The sequence below is a fragment of the Aptenodytes forsteri genome, unplaced genomic scaffold (assembly GCF_000699145.1).
Source record: "Aptenodytes forsteri isolate BGI_AS27 unplaced genomic scaffold, ASM69914v1 Scaffold209, whole genome shotgun sequence".
NCBI lineage: Eukaryota > Metazoa > Chordata > Aves > Sphenisciformes > Spheniscidae > Aptenodytes > Aptenodytes forsteri.
This window is the reverse complement of record NW_008795034.1, coordinates 3,536,965-3,553,835: the sequence shown is the minus strand read 5'-3', so window position 1 is coordinate 3,553,835 and position 16,871 is coordinate 3,536,965. Positions and strand designations below refer to the sequence as shown.

At 54.9% G+C, this 16,871-nt stretch overlaps 1 protein-coding gene across 1 annotated transcript in view; it reads left to right on the top strand.

The window, feature by feature from the left end:
* The first annotated feature begins 1,961 nt into the window (after positions 1-1,961).
* The window catches only part of GTF2IRD1 (GTF2I repeat domain containing 1), a 46,933-nt gene continuing 32,023 nt past the window's right edge, over positions 1,962-16,871 (top strand). The window contains 8 exon segments of the mRNA XM_009276402.1: positions 1,962-2,084; positions 4,200-4,371; positions 7,319-7,465; positions 11,409-11,592; positions 12,679-12,983; positions 13,439-13,528; positions 14,434-14,517; positions 15,493-15,676. Of these exon segments, the coding sequence (XP_009274677.1) occupies positions 1,962-2,084; positions 4,200-4,371; positions 7,319-7,465; positions 11,409-11,592; positions 12,679-12,983; positions 13,439-13,528; positions 14,434-14,517; positions 15,493-15,676 (1,289 nt within the window).

Sequence of the window (16,871 nt, the reverse complement as noted above, 5' to 3'; positions counted from 1 at the left end):
GGCGTTGCTGCAACCCTTCGTGATGGCAAAGCTGGAGGTGCCAGGCAGAGCCCTGTCCCCAGCGTGGGGACGTCCGGGGGCTGTGCCGGAGGGCGGGAGCGCCCAGGCTGCAGGACCGCGTGTTCGGTTGCCTGCTTTATTTTCCAAGCTGATGCCTAGTTTGGGGGTTCCCCCACCCATCCCCCAAGATCATCCTGGGGGAGAAGAGTCATCCATCAGCTTCGTTAAGAAGTGTCAGCTGGGTGTAAGGATTTTGCTGGGTGGCTGTCGGCGTGGTGCAGCAGAAGTGCTGGCACGCTCTGCCATCCAAAAGCGCTGGTGAGGCCTCGGCACTGCTCGCCTGCTCTCACCGGCCAGCGACGCAGGGGAAGCCAGCCTGGAGGTCTCATCAAGAGCAATTCCTGAAATTCGGTCATTATTGTTTAATGGGGAATTGTCTCCACCCTCGTTAGCTTGCTGCATGCCCACGTAACAGCGAGGTTTTGCAGGGCCGAGGGCACGTTCGTCAGCCCCCTGCCCTGTGTGCGCTCAGGCACCTGCAGAGATGCCAGTATGGGGGGACTTGTTATTTTGGGCCAAAATCCACCATTTCCCTGGTTGCATGGGGCAGCAAGGCCCCGCTTTGCGTGAAGATTCCTTCTGCTTGGACACGGGTGCGAAGCGGGGCAGGAAGGTGAATTTGGGTTTTTGCTGTTGACTTTTAACCCTTGTTTTCAGCAGGGCCGAGCGGCCGCGGTTATCAGCTGAGCCGCAAATCGAGTTACGTGCAGGCAGCTTCATTCATATTCCCCGGCTCCTGCCCGTCTTGCCTTGTTAGAAATTCTCTGGCCTCTTTTATCCGCTTGCGGCTTCGAGCACATGATTTACGATCCGGTTCGAGTGGCTCCCAAGCGTTGCTGGCTAATTTGCCACCCTTTATTCACAGGATTAAAGCTGGGCGGCGTGACACTGCCCTGCGGATGGAGGGGCGATAGCTGGGAGGGACCGTGCTGGGTGCCGGGGAGGTGATGTTGTACTGGGTGTGGGTGCCCCGGCGTGGGAATGGGGCGATTTATGCAGGGCGAGCCCCTGCCTCAGTTTCCCCCACAGCATCGGCATCGCCATGGGTCATGGTGAGACGTGTGCATTGGGGTGCAGAGACCTGGCACAGTCACTGCACATGTGGTGGGACCCTGGCTTTTTTCCCCCTTTTTTCCCCATTTGGCAGTGTGGGATGGAGCTCCCGGGGCTGAGCCCCTTCTTGGCTACAGGGTCCCGGCATGCCACCCGGTCCTGCTCCCGCCGGCACGGTCTCCCAGGAGCTGTGGGGTGGGATGATTTGATGACGGAGCCCCTCGCCATGAGCTGTCTCTCTTCCTTGGGGCGAAGGCAGAACACCCCGTGGCTTTGGCCCGTTTCAGGGACACCTTTGGGTGCTGGGCTCTCCTCTTGCCCAGGGTATAGGGAGGGAGGCGCGGCGACAGCCAGCACGGTGTCCTCGCAGGGACACATGTGTCACCCCCTGCTCACTGCTGCCCGGAGAGCTCGGGCACGGGAGCGCTCTGCATCCGCTTCAGCGCTGCATCCTCCGGCTCGGCACAGCCGCAGCCTGCTCGTCTGGGGTGTCCCACCACATGGTCGCTCCGGCACACCCCGCGCGGTGGTGGCATCTCCCCAGGGGTGAGTCCCAAGGGCGGAGGTGGCCTGGCCACTGCTGGGACACGCAGGCTCAGCCCCGGGGTTTGGTTATGGCTCAGCAGCGTCTGCAATTATCTGCCTTTAGCAGAGGAGACATGGGGAACATGGGGCTCAGGCTGGCCCCAGCCTCTCTCCGTGCCTCAGTTTCCCCTGTGTATCCATGCCAGCGTTGCGCCGTAGCCTATGGCACACACTGGTGTTGGGCTGCGCTGGCGATGCTCAGTGCCGGCTCTCCGTTAGTAACAGCAATGCATATACCATTTTTTTTCTATTTTCAGGTGAATATGGCCCTGGCAGGGAAGCCTTTAGACGTGACTCTCAGCACCTCCAGAGCTGACCAGTGGACTATGGGTTTTCCCCAGAAAGGCGAAATCATCACCAGCTTAGTGTCTGCCTTAGACTCCATGGTAAGAGGCTGGTGGCGTCCCCGTCCCCCTCCATCGTTTCGCCTCCCTTTACTGGGGCTGGCTGGGCGCAGGGCTGAAGCAGGAGGGCTGTCGAGCTCATCCCGCTCCCCTCCGCTACTGGAAAGCCCAGGGAGCTGCCGGAGCTGGGAAATAAAAATCCTCTCCCACCCTGACAGCCATAAGGATCATAAAGTCAGCCCAAGTTAATCTCAGATGTGTATTGTCTTCCCATTAATATTTATGTTGGTATCAACTGAACGTAGGGTGGTTGGGGTGGTTTTTTTCTTGATGTTTTACCAATGTTACCGTGAGCTTTTACACAACAGGAGAACAATGGCTTTTATCTCCGAGAACAAAGAAAATAACTTTCATATCTTTTGACGTAGAATTCCCGGTGGAAACCTTGCCTAAGTCAGCCGTGCTTACATAAACAAGATAACTGTCTGGATTAAGTCTCGTGGACCAGAGCTAATCTTATTTTTAACTGTGAATGTGATCAAGAAGGGAAAGCGGGTGTGTAGTAACAAATGTCTAATGCAATGCGACGTGCTAAATAGCCCTCCCTTTTTAAAGCCAAGTCATATTTAATGTATTTATCTTGGATGCGTCTTCTTCTCTATGCAGGTAGGGGGGTTTTTTTTCACCAATTCTGATTTCCTTCTTTTCGACCATCACCGCCCCACTAAGGAGCAGGTTCCCCAGAGCTGACACACCCCAAGCAGCTTTGATGATTTATATACGTGCCACCCCATACAGCAAATCATGTTATCGTAGTTTGGCTTCCACAGTCCTCGTTACGTGCTGACACCAGGGCCAGGAGGCCAGGCTGCTCCTGAAATTCAGCCTTTGTCCCAGCGCTTCACCATGGCCGGGCTCTGCGCCCACCGAAGCCTGGCTGTCTGCGTGCGTGATGAAGAAACCGTGGGGCCACGTGCACGTCGCCAAGCGGGCTTAGGGTTTGGATTTGGTCTGCCTCCAAATCTCCAAATCTCACATCTCACATCACATTTTGACGGTTGGACTCGATGATCTTAGAGGTCTTTTCCAACCTCAATGATTCTATGATTCTATCCACTAGATTTTATATTTATTTTTTGAGTGTTGGGCTTTTTGAGCAAAGTACTTTCATCTGCTACTGGGTTCTTGAAAGGAGGTTTCTTAAAAATACCTATTTTTGGGGATGTGATTCAATGCCCTCTTCTTGAAGAAGATGAGCAGGAGGTAAAATGACCCAATATAGAGACTGGTTTAAGCCTACGCAAATCGAACTGGCTGTAAATGCATGCGGGGAGTCTGAAGGTAGCTCCGGGGGGTTTGGTCCATGGGCAGCTGCTTTCCTGCTCCCTCCCCGGCTGCCAGCACCCTCTGGCCCCTCCGCGGTGCCGGGGGCGGGCGACGGGTCTAACCGGGGCTGACGATGGGAAAATCTCCCCTGTTTTACCCATTTAAATCGTGACCTGGGGATAACGACTTCATAGCGTCGGTGTTGTAGCTATGGGAATATGACTCAGGCTGCCGGTGTAACTGCGTAACTATTATAACACAAAAAATAATAATAAAAACATATATACATGTGTATTATGTAGAGCAGGAAGCACACGTTACATAAAATGGATTAATGGAGGAAGTCTTTTCCATCTCTTTAATGTTTTGCATAACTGTACAAGAAGAATCATTCGACTAATCCAGACTTTGACCATATTAGTGTTCTGCAGCTGAAATAAGATTCCCGTACTCCTTATTTCATTAGAGCTGCTGGAAAAATACAAATTGTTGTTGGTTCTGGTTTTTTTTACAGGAATGTTTTCTTTTAAAGAAATACTATAAAATGTTTACTTTTAGGATAGGAAAAAGTGAAGTGAAATGATGGGTAAATAGTTCTTGTTTTCCAGCAAAGCATAGCTCAGCCAGATACCTTTCTGGAGCTGTAAAGTTGCTGAAGTGTTTAGGGGATTAGGTTTCTTAAAAATACCTATTTTTGGGGATGTGATTCAATGCCCTCTGAAATTCTGACCCAAACCAGAACATAGCTTTTGATGGGGGGATTTTTTGATGGGAAGAAAAAAAATCCCACTGGAAAATGGCAGGGGGTGCCAAGCGGGGATGCTCCCGCAGCCGCGCTGACCCGGCGCCTCCCCACCGTGCTCGGGGCTCTCTTCCAAGCTGAACGCGGAGGCGGCCTGCATCGCCGTCCACGAGGAGAGCGCCTTCGTGGTGGGCACCGAGAAGGGACGGGTCTTCCTCAGCGCGCGCAAGGAGCTGCAAGCCGACTTCCAGAAGTTTTGCAGTGAGTATCCCCGCCGGCGCGGTCTTCTCCCGTGCCGAGGTCGGTGCTCCAGTTGTGCCAGCCGGTTTGTTTTTTTGTTTTTGGTTGGGGGTGTTGTTGGGGGGGGGGGGGGCACCGCGGCACTGTCTGTCCGTGGGGCTGAGCGGTGTTTAAAGTGATGGAGAAAGCGGGTGGGAACCGCGGCCGGAGCCTCTCCCCTCCCAGGGAGGGCACCGTGCGCCCCGGCTCTCCTCTCCGAAAGCGTCCCTGGGGTGGCACGGGGCTGGATGGCTGCTCCGCTCCCCCCGTCGCTGTCGGTCTGTGGCAACGCTGCCGGGGCGCTGGAGTGGCTTTTGAGGACTTAGCAGAAATAGTTTGTCCTAGTGATCCCCCAGGAGCAGACAGGCTTTCCTGGGCCAAGGCTTTTTTCCTGGTTTTAGTAAGACAGGGATGGATTTGGGAGCTGGGAGTGTTGGTTGTGGAGCTGCTGCTTTTTTTGAGGGGCTAACAGTGGTGAAAGGATGACTTGAGCAAGAGCTGTGGTCCCCCTGGTCTCAGATTGAGGTCACCGGGTATCGCAGGGACGTGTGGGACTGGTGGCAGCCCTGTGTGTGGTGAGGCGAGCACCCAGCCCTCTGTGCTGGCTCTGTGCCTCTGCCAGCTCTCCAAAACCAGCCTGGGAGCTGAGAGGAAAGTGGGAGCCGTGCTGCATGCGGGGACCTGCATTTCTTGGATGGCATCATCCCCGGCACGCCAACCGCTGCTTTCCCCACTCCGTGCAGGAGCCAGGACGGGATCTGGCTTTGGTGCTGCTGGGGACCCCAGAGCCGGGGGGACCCCAGACCCGGATCTGCTCTCACACGCTGCCCACGGGGGATGTCAGTGGAGAGAAATGACCTGGCCGTGTGTACACACACATGGTGTTGACAGAAACCATATTGGTGCTTAATCCGTTGGAGAGATTGCTCAGGAAGGGTTCGCTCTAGTGAAAATATTAGCGCTGTAAAGCTGCCAGGGTTGCTGTCTGCTCGGGTTATTCGCTGCACGTGTGCGGGGTGAGCCGGCACGGCTTTGCAGGAGCGGCTCCGGGCTGAGGCTCCGCTCTGCCCCTCCGTCCTGCCCGCCGTGGGCAGCTGCCTGCCACCTCCGCCACGCCACGCGCACCCGGGAGAGCCACCGCTAGTTATCCTCTGCTTTGGCGCGTTGTGTTTTGCAGGACGGGAGGCATTTTGGGGACCTTTCCTGCGTTCGCGGGCGGCTCTGCCTCCCCTTCCCACTACCCACGAGAGGCAGGGAGGTACCCGAGCAGTGAACGGCAGCGGGGTGGCCAACGGGCGGGAGCTCCATCTTATATGCTAAATGCCAACTGTGTCTCCCTAGAGCTCACAATATTTGATGACCTTCTGCAAGTCTCACTTCTAGAAATATATAGACATATATCCTGGCTGGTGACCTACCGCTCTGCTGGGGCAAGGCGCCCGGCATTAGATCCTGATTCCCCTCTCCGTTGGTTTCATTTACACCTTTGTCAAAATGAAATGGTCGCGTCTGGTTGAAAGCACAAAATCTTGACGATGGGGTTCGGCTGAAGCGGCTGATGCTGGAGACAGGGTGAAACGTGATAACTCTGTCTTGAATTATAAATGGCCCAGGCTCAACTCTGCTCCATAAAGCTCTTACAACTGGCACGAAGTGGAAAGCATCCCTGGAAGTGCCGCTGATTTATGGTCTAGCTGCCCCCTTAGAAAGGATCTGAAATAATCTAACGCAGACATCGCTGGGAGATGTAAGCAGCCTCTTATCTCTCTGGGCACGCAGACCTCACTTGAACGCGCTCCTTTATCTGAACCTCTGGCTCAGCCTTTCCTGGCGCACGGGGGGAACTTGACAGTGATCAGGATTAATGTCAATGGAGGAGAGTTTGTGCCCAGCCGGGAGGGAGAGTCAGTCGTAGGAGGGTGTGGATGAGGATGCATTTCACCACCTTAGTAAAACACCCCAAAAAAAGTTTTCCAGGGCCTGTTTCCCCGCGCTGTGGGAAGGATGCGGAGCTTGCCATGGGTTGCGCGGTGTTGGGTGGCTGTCCCCTTTCCTGTGGCCGGTTGTGCGGGCACCCTGGGTGGCTCTCACCCCCATCCCAGTGATGTCCCAGCCACGGGCTGTTTCCATGGGAGGGATCCACGAGCTCCTCCTTGAGCGCCCAGGCAGCATCCAGGGCTGATCACTGGCAGGAGCCTGTCGAGGATGATGAAGGAATTAGTCCTTCGCCACTGAAAATCCCTTGTGAATCACTTTGGATAGAACAGCAATAATGCACTTGTAGTGTTTAATTTTCTGTGCATTTAGAGATGCAAGGAAGTCATTGCCGAAGATATGCTTTATTTGAGGTTTAATGGGGGAAATTAGCAGGAAATAGCTGGTATTACCAAGCTACGTGACGCTGAAGGGTAAAAAAGCCTCCAAGAAATGCGGATTTTCTTTTCCTGAGAGATTGAAGGCTAAGCAGATTGAAACCAGAGAAAAGAAATGCGCTGCCCAATTAATCACAACAGTTTCAGTGCAGCTGAGTGGATAAAACCAGGGAAGGGGGGGGCACGCACAGGATGACCGACCCCGCTTCCGGCTGCGCTGCTGGCACCGCTACCCGTGCCAGCACCTTCCCCTGCACATCGGGGGCTGCTGGGAGCCGTGGCCCCATGGGGCTGGGGTGGGTGGGAGACCCGGGGCACCCACCTGCCTGGCCAGAGGACTTTGCTGATGCCGTGGGGGCGGTGAGGGGCCCAGCACCCGTGGGACTGCCATCTTGCGTGGGGTTTAGTGGGCAGGGATGCGTTCAGTCCTGGCTGAAGTTGGCGTAACCCGGCCAGCGGGTTTGATCACTTCACAGCCACTCAGAAGCACGTGCGGCATCGCCCATGAACCCTCTTCTCACCGCAGCGTCTCCCATTTTCTCCTCTCCCCCCCACAGAAGTCCAGCAGAGGAAGGAGCAGGACGTGGAAGTGCAGAAGAAGGCAAAGGAGTGTGGGCGAAGCGTGCTCAGGGTCTCCCCGGACCAGGGATCAGACGTGTACCTCCTCAGGAAGATGGTAGAGGAAGTGTTTGATGTGCTTTATAGTAAGAACCTTCACGCTTCCATTTGGGGATTTGGATTGCCCCCAGGGCTCGCTGAGCTGCCTGGCGCCGCCGCCAGATGCGGCTTTCGGCCCCAGCCCGGCTCCCCGGCGAGGGAGCGGGTGCCTGGCAGGGGCGGCGTGGCGGGACGTGCTCCTGCGTAGGGTTAGCGTTGCGTTGAGATGGGATCCGGCCACTGCTTCTTCACTTTCCAGTGCCCCAAACTGGGCAAAAAAAAAATCCCTGTGCTGGGGGGGAGCATCCTCTGTGCCCCCGGCCAGGGGAAGCCTCTGCCATGCCCTGAGAGTGATTTTTAAGCACACCTTTATCCCTGACGCCGTGTCTACAGCACCTCTTTCACAGGCACTGTGTCAGGGCTCTGCAGAGACTCTCTCACCCCTTTCCCTGGCAAGTCTATTTAAATGGAAAAAAGATGATTTTTCTAGCAGGCAGCCCCGTCTCCGAGAGACGAGCTGGTGCCATTCCAGCACATGCATCATCCCCGGCAATAAAGCTTCTGCAATTAAAATGTAGATGACCATATGGCTGTTGATATGTAACCCAGTGGGTTGCAGAGCTCCCTCTGGGCCCAATCTGCGGAGGCTCGAGCGGCGGCAGTGCCTGCTTCTCTCTCGGGAGGTCCCTGCGGGAGCCCCCACGGAGCGGCTGGAGGGGGCGGGCGTGGCTCCCGCCCCGGTCCCCCAGCAGCGCCCACGGGGCCGTGCTGGCCCGGGTAGCAAAAGCGAGGTTGGGTTGGGAAAACGGGGCGGCGGGCCCCAATATTCCCCTGTGCTGCTCAGCGGGTTGCATTAGCCCAGCGTGATGCTTTGGGGGAGTTCAGGCCGTGTGGCTGGACCAGCTGCAGAACCGTGTTTCGTGTTTCGCTTTCCTGAGTGCCGTCACCATTTGGGATTTGGGGTGAGCTACTGAGCCCTGCCGGGGCCGTGCAGGTCTCTCTGAGCTCGAAGCGCAGGCGTTGCCCCTCTTTGTGTGCTGGGTTTGGGAATGGGTACTCCCACACGATGGGAGGGGGATAACGGGTGCTCCCACCAACCGCCCTGAGCTTGTGCGCAGGATTTGCTGCTGCTGGCTGTCGCCGTCACCATTTGGGATTTGGGGTGAGCTACTGAGCCCTGCCGGGGCCGTGCAGGTCTCTCTGAGCTCGAAGCGCAGGCGTTGCCCCTCTTTGTGTGCTGGGTTTGGGAATGGGTACTCCCACACGATGGGAGGGGGATAACGGGTGCTCCCACCAACCGCCCTGAGCTTGTGCGCAGGATTTGCTGCTGCTGGCTGTCGTTCGGTGCTCGCCGCAGCAGCGCCTGCCGCGGGCTTCACAGACAGAGAGGGGAGATGGCATCCCTTCCCCTGGGGACGGACAGTCGCTGAGGTTTTCTGAAACCACTTAAGGGACTTGGAGGCAATATTCCCATTAATGGGGGTAATCAAATCCTCTCGCTGCCTCCAAAAGGCTGGGCCCAAGTGGGAAGGAAGGGGTAATGCAAAAGAGCCAAGGCAACGGGGCTGGGGACGGCGTTTCGGCGCTGGCTGGATCCCCGCTCTGAGCTGCAGCTCTCCTTGTCCTGCTGCCGGGTTAGCGCCAGGCTTTACAGGCCTCTTGGGAATATGGCAATTATTCATATATGTATGACGTACCATAAATATATAATTGCGTAAAAACGCTTGACCAGGGTGCATCTGCATGGGGGTGTACCGACCACGCGGCCCGTCCACTGGGATGAGTTTCACGATGCTCTTTACCTTGTTGTGTGTGTGGACAAGCTGGCCAGGTCCTCAGCCCAGGGTGGCTGGCATCGCCACGGCCAGTGGTAGTGGCAGGAGGAGCTTGGGCATCCCTGGGCTGGTGGTTTTGGCCCGGTGTTGGGTGTAATTCTGGCTTTGGGTGTAGTTCTGGCATTGGACGTAATTCTGGCATTGGGTGTAATTCTGCCTTTGCTGCTGATTCAGTAGGATCAGCTGTTTCCATCCCTCAGCCGCTGGATGGGGAAACCCGCCGGGCAGATGCTCCCCTCCCAGCGTGCCCACCGGGAAGAGCCTCTCCTGGTTGAGTGGAGAGAAATACCGCAGGAGATAGTAGGTGTCCCAGGGTGATTCTGTTTCCAACACCGAGAGGACTATCAGAAATTAACAGTTATCTTTCTTATGGTTTGGTTTGGGTTTTTTTTATCCTTTCAGTCGCCTCCCATCAACAGGGATTGGAAACAAAAAATCTTAGAAAATGCTCAGTCAAAAAGATCGCGTATTCCCTCCAGAGCCGGGTAATCTCTGCACCAACAGGATGACTGATTACCACCGGCTTCTATTAAACAGGCATTAATGATGATTATTGTCTCTCTTTAGCTAAACTGTGAGCCTCTGCACGGCAGCGCGAGGCTTGGTGAAGGTCACTTTGACAGTAACGCATTCCCCATAAAAATATGTTCGGGGAGTTGTTGAGTGTTGGGTTGATAAGGAACCGCCATGGGCATCAGGAGCTTCTCCCCATCACGAAGAGAGGGGATGGAGGGAGGTGGAAAGCTGCTAGTCCCGGTGCTTCGGGGCAGGGAAACCATCAGTACCCTCTGGGCTTGCAGAAAAGGTACTGGCGGTGTTGTGGTTCAAAGGTTCATTTTGAAACTTCTGTTATTGGCTTAATTAAAACATTATCCATCCTGCCTGTAAGGAACCTTGATGGCTCGTCGCATGTCATTAGTTGTCACACATTGCTTCAAAGAACATGTTGAAGAAATCACTGGCTTGCTGACAGTGCCACAATAAAGAAGAGAGAAAAAATAAAAGGTTTTAAAGAAAAGCAACAATATAAAATCCCACAGCTATTTAAAGGTCCCATATCGCCTCTGCCTGCCCCTCAGCCTGGAGACGAAGGCGCAGACACCTTTTCATGCGGCCAGATGTTCTGCATCTGGACACTGCTTTGCCAGACAGGTCGCATTCCTGCACGGCTGTTTCTTCTGCTTCGTGCTTTCAGCACCAGGTTTATTGGTCGCAGTGACTTGGGTTGGTTTCCAAAGTAATTTTTCTGCAGAGAGCAGCTCAAGGGTTTGGTCATTCCTTGCAACCCTTCAGAAGGGGCTGATTTTCCGACGGTGTCTTGCCTGGAGAGCACCGTAAGCATCCCCAGTTTGGGCGTGTGGGCTCTTTAGCCGGTTTAGAAGATCTCTGTATAGCTGCGATGTTCGCTGGTCGTCTTCTGCTGCCAGGGAAGGGAAAGCAGTTTGCTCCCAACTCCTTGGGGAGATTTTGGTATCAGAGGTACAACGGAGCCAGCCCTGCACAGTGGGGATACGGGGGGACTCTGTGCCCGTCGTCAAGGGGAGTGGGTGAGATTTCTGGGCTGCTGGAGGTCATCATGCAGTCAAACGTATCGATGTTCGTGCTGCCTGCGAATGGTGGGATGGAGGGAGACTGTTGGGTTTTTTTTTTCTTGTCTCTCAAAGTACATCGAAGCTGCCTGACAGCACCAGCAATCGAAGTACTTTCCATTCTTCCAGGAGGTAAAATAAGAAAACCGGCTGAAAATAAGGTTCCCAGATATCTCAGTAAACATGAGATAAAAATCAGCGTGAGCCCTTCAGCCTCCTCTGTCAGCTCTTGGCTCCCTCCCGGCTTGCCGGCAGCCACATCCCTCACTGGCCCAGGTCCGGGCGCTCCCAGGGGGTGGGCTTGTGCCAAGTGACCCCAACCAAGGATTTTACTGCACAACCTGAAAGATGAGACATCTGCTTATTGGCTTTTGTGAGCTTTTTATTTATTAGTGCTTTTAGAAAGGGCTTGGAGGGCCTTGCATGCTAAGTGCAGAGGTAGGAAGAGGTTTTCTTATAATGTTTCCATCGGGATCTCTTGCTCTTGCATTTACACCTCCAGCCCGGCTTGGCCGCGGTCGGGGGCGCGGGGTGTCCGTCAGTGTGTAACTCTGCCCCCTCCCCAGGTGAAGCCATGGGGAAGAGCAGCGTGGTCCCTTTGCCGTACGAGAGGTTCCTGAAAGGGCCAGGCTGGCTGGCGGTGGCCGGCTTGCCCGAGGGGATCAGCTTTAAGAAACCCATGGAGTACGACGTGAAGTCCCTGATGGCCATCTTAGAGCACAGCCACAGCATCCGCTTCAGGCTAAAAAGGTAATTTTGGGGATCCCTGAAGGGGCGGGAGGGCAGTGAGCCCTCAGGATGGCGGCTTTTATAACGCCGGCCGATGGCAGAGATTCTGTGCAGAGCAGGCACGGGGGGGTCCCTCCCATGTCCTGGCTTCTCCCCCAGACCCAGAAACCTGGGTCCAGCCGTGCCAAACCCAGCCTTGCATGGAGGTTCATCAGTGTTGGGTGGCTCAAGACCGTTTCGAACTCGTTCCTATAATAAGCACCTGTAAACGTGTGCATTAACCGCATCGCTTTACATGTCTCCGCCAAAATTTCCACTGCGGTAAGCTAAGTGCTTTTCTGTCTCCAGAGGGGTTTCCAGTGTAAATGCTGCAAGCTTCTTCTCAGGCTTCAATGGAGTTTTTAACGCCAGACCAGGAGGGAGGCAGGGGACCGCGGTGGGGCGAACTCCCCATTTTGGCCACGTTTTTGCAAGGGGCTCAGTGGTTTTGGGTGCGTTTTCTCTGCGTTTGCCTGGGTGGTGGCACCTCGGATCCATTCAGAGAAATGCTGAGCTCTACCAAATACCTCCTCTGAAGGCTCGGCACTTCTGGAAAATCAGGCTGAGACAGCTAAAAGTAGGACATGCAGAATTCGAGCCGTCTCTGAGCTCGCAGCCGCCTGTCTCATGTGAAGCATGTGGGCTTCCTCGGTCTGAAGCTCATCCTTGGGCTGACTGAGGTCCCCCTTGAACGTGCCGTGGGGGCTGGGACAGGCAATGGAGTCAAGTGGTTACGGTCACACAAATTGTTTTACTCCTTAAACACCCTGGGCCGTGGAGCTAGGCAGCTTTGCCCTGGCTAATATAAATGCTTTGAACTACTGTAAGACCAACCTGCTCTACTTAAAGAAGACAGAAACGGTGCAGGTGCCTGAAGAAGCTGGAAGAGGTTGGGTGATGGCTGTAATTTCTGAAACAAAGAGCCCAGCAGCGGGCAGTGCAGCGAGTCCCACCCTCCCGGGCACAGCTCTCCTTCACCCTCCACATCTTTGCTTGTCTCAGCTTAGCAGTGCCACAGACCCAGAGGAACCTGTTTTTTCCCTCCTCTTTTCCCTTCCTTCCCCTCAGGCCGGCAGACGAGCCCAGCCGAGAGCCGAACCCCAGCGTCGAGTTGACTTGTACCTCCCTTGCCTCCAAGGGCGGCCGAGACTCTGGTGCCAACGGCCCCATGGCCAAACCCGCCGGCCAGGACGCCCCCTCCGCCGTCGCCAACTTCTTATACGGCGTCTCGCTGCCGACCCAGATCGCCGTCGACCTAAAGCAAGAGGTGTCCTCCGGCCTGCCCGGGCCGAACGCGGCCGGCGAGGCGCTGCTGCCCAGGCCCGCGGGAGAGCTGAAGGTGCCTTCCTCACAGGAGTACAGCGACTGCTGTGGTAATAGCCTGGAGTTTGCTCTCAGACGAGGGCCTGGTGCGAAGCCCACCCCCCCGGCGCTGACAGGGGACAGGCCCGGGTGTTTTGGCGGTCCTCGGATGAAAATCGGTGCAAAGCTTGGCCCGTACGGAGATAAGCAGCCCCCACCCCGCCATGCCGCGCCACCCCGGCCCTTCCCCGAGTGCCTTTGAGGTGCCGACGGGGCGCACCTCCATTTTTGCCCTGAGACGCCGGGTGCTGCGCCGTGAGGCTGGAGGAGGAGCCAGGGGGGGACAGTAGGGGCTCGGTCTGGCCAGGACCCCACTGGGTTGTCACAGGCCAGGGTGCACAGAGGAGAGCCGGTGGGGTCGGGTCGGCATCGCCGGCGGGGGACAGCACCCGGGGGCTTGTTTGGGTGCCCAGAGCATCGGTCAGGCTCTCATCAGCCCATTCTCCTTGTCTCCCCTCTTGTCCAGGACAGAAATCGTCAGTCTCTGGAGGTCCCCTCATCCAGAATGTGCACTCATCCAAGCGCATCCTCTTCTCCATTGTCCACGACAAGACAGGTCCGTATCCCGCTCCGGTGTTGGAGGCGGCTGGCAGCCACCTCTTAGGGAGAGGTTTCCCCCCAGCCCCATCTCTCCCAGCCATCCCTGTGCTCTGCGGGGACCTGGCAGTGCTGGGGGATTTTTTCCCTTTGCTTGCTGCAACATTTCAGCGTCACAGCTTCATCCCCACTCGGGTCCGTCCTTGCCATCTTTACGATGCTTGGTCCTCGAGCGCTGCCGGCCGGCTGGGAAATCCCATCCCTACTTCGTGCATGGGGAACCGAGGCATGGCTTTGGGTGAGGCCGTTTGCCCGAGCTGCAAACAGCAAATACCCGCCGAAAGCTTGGCGCTATTTCAAAATAGCTGAAACCCACTAACCCCTCTGTGATTCTGCAGCGGTGCCCGGGGGGGCTCAGCAATGGGGAGGAGACTTTGCCATTTCCCCACCTCCATCCCACCCAAGGGAAATGCAACCTAAAAATGCTGATGTGTTTACATCAAAACCCTCGCCTGCGTGCGTTAAAAAAAAGAAAAAAATATGGGTGGGAATGTCGGAAAAGAGAAGGAGATGAAAAAGCTCCTCTGTGAAATCCCGTGCCTTTCAAAGGTTCATTTCAGGTTGAGTTTGCTCTGTCCCAGAGGGTCTTTCTTCTCAGGGTTGAGAAGTTTTATGGGGTCATTTCTTAGGAATCTGCTTTGTACATGCATGGCTGCAGAGGAGGTTGCCTGGGGCTGGGGCTGGGGCTTGGGAAGCCCAGACCTTATCTGCCAGCCTGGCAGAATCTGCTCAGGAAGAGGGAAATCATTATTTTTAAAGAAGCAAAGTCTTGTTCTTACTTCCCAGCGCTTCATGCGAGAAAAGTGCATCTGCTGTGTACGAACCATATGGAAGTTCCTTATTTCTTATATTTTGTTTTGATAGATAAGTGGGACAGTTTTATAAAAGAAACTGAAGATATCAACACCCTTAGGGAGTGCGTGCAAATTCTGTTTAACAGCAGATATGGTGAGTAGGAGTTAATATCCCATTATGCATCTGCAGCACTTGTGGTTTGCATATCATTATATAGCAATCATTTTTGTTCCCTAACACAGCAGCAGAAGCCATATGCTAGAGCTCCCTTCTCTTCCTAACACATTTAGCCCAGCAGCTCCCAGTCTCTGGGTGTCTGCTGAAGGTTATGTCAATATTTCCATTTGGAGCCCCCGCCGCTGTCGAGGAATTTATAACTGGGCTGTAAAACAGCCCCGGTTTGAAGTGTGGCACACCGGGTCAGAGCGCCTGGGCACCACCGGCGCTGGCGTGCGAGGGGGAGCAGAGGCCTGTGGCCAGTTTAAATTAACGTGGCAGGGGAAAAGAAGGTTGTCGTTACTGCAGCTGCTTTTTTTCCACCTGCACGGCTTACGGGTGTCTTTGGTGCTCCCCTTGCCACGGGCAGTGATTCTGGGTTAGTTCCTGGGCGTTTGGGTGGCTGTAAGCTTAGGCAATTGCTCGGGAACGGGCTGACGGGCTGGAGGTTGTCGCCTATACCATCCTCATGAGGCTGTGTAGTTCATGAGTTCTAGATGGGCTATAGATACGTGCTATGTCACTTGTGAGTTCTAGATGGGCTGTAGATGAGCTCTGTAACTTATGACCTGTGTATGTGCTATGCAACTCGTGAGTTACATAGTTCAGCAACCTGCTGCCGTCACGGGGAGGTTGGGGACGGCACGTGGGCCAGCTCGTCCCTGGTTTGAGCAACACCGGGTACGTTTGAGGGTTCTGGAGGATGCTATCAGCTGTGTTTGCTGCTGTGTCGTCTCTCCATTGTCCCGTGTCCCAGCGGCGAGCTGCTCCCGGGGCTCGCCTTCTGGAACAAGCAAAGGAGAAGAGGGCAGGAGGCACTCCTGCTTTGAGTTCAAGCCTTTACACCTTCATTTTATCATCTGTAAAAGGAACAGCGTGTGTTTAAGTGAAAACCATGTGTTCACCTTTTAGCCGAAGCCTTGGGGTTAGACCACATGGTCCCCGTCCCGTACCGGAAAATTGCCTGTGACCCCGAGGCGGTGGAAATCATCGGCATCCCGGACAAAATACCCTTCAAAAGACCCTGCACCTACGGCGTCCCCAAACTCAAGCGGATACTGGAGGAGAGGCACAACATCCATTTTGTCATCAAAAGGTGGGTGGCGAGGGGGGCAAGGGAGAGTGCACGGCCTCGAGGGGGCTCAGGGATTTAAGCTCTGTTCCCTCCATCCTCACAGGGTTTGCTTTGATACCCAAAACTCATTTTACCCTTTTTTATGGAAAAGAGCTAAACAGCTCTTTTTTTCCCCCCAACCTCGGTTTTCCATCTCTCTCTCCCTTTTTGAGAGGATGTGGCAGGGCTGGCCATGGCCTGGTCACCCCTGAGCCCCACCACCCTGTTGTAAGTCCATGCAGACATTGCCGGTGCCACCCTAAAATGGGATCCTCCGACCGCAGCACAACTCTCTCCAACGGCATGTGGTGGATGGGAGCGATGCCTCCGGGTGGGAGGAGGAACACCCATATTCACGCTGCACGGGGATTCCCCTCCACCTTGTTTTGCGGTGATCACTTACGGATGTCCTGTACATACGATGATGAGGATGTATCGCCTACGGGCAGGGCGTTGTGTCTTGGTGTCTGTGTTTGCACTGGAGTAGGAGGAGTGGATGCTTTCCTGGTTATCTCTGTGCTGTGCAACCCCTTTCTTCTCCTCCATCAGAAAATCTGCTTTATAATATATTTATTTATTCGGTCCCTGCCTGTGCAGCACTTGTGTTGTTCCTCTGCTAGAGGTGTGAAACTACGGTGTAGAAAACGCCCAGCTAAGGCTCCCAGGGGGGCTAAAATCACCGACATCAACAGGACTCAGGCATCCTAAAAGGAATTAGCTTTCCAGATGTCGGCTGGTGGAGGAGCCGCTTTGTCCCGCACCGCTCGGGCTGCGCTGGGCTGGATCAGGCCCCGGGATGTGCCCCTGAACACGCTTTGCTCCCATGAGTACCTTTGCATAGAAGTTGTGGGTGGCTCCAAAATACAGGATTTGGGAGAAAGGTGACATCCCCAAGGGTATGTGTGCCAAAGCGGGAGAGTGTAAATACTGCAGCTCTATGCTGGTGGCACGTGGTTGATGGTCTGCATCGTGAAGTGAAGGTCCAGCAACAGCTACTTCAGTCCCATCGTCTCTTTTGGTAAAGCCAGCCTGTAGCAGCCTCATTTAATAAGTTAATTAAATGAAGAGAATGACTTATAAGCAGATTTAAAAGTGCTTTAGTTAAAAAGCATATGCTGTAAGATTGCTTGGTTGCACAACAGGGAAAGGCTTTTTTTTTTTTTTTTTTTTTTATCTG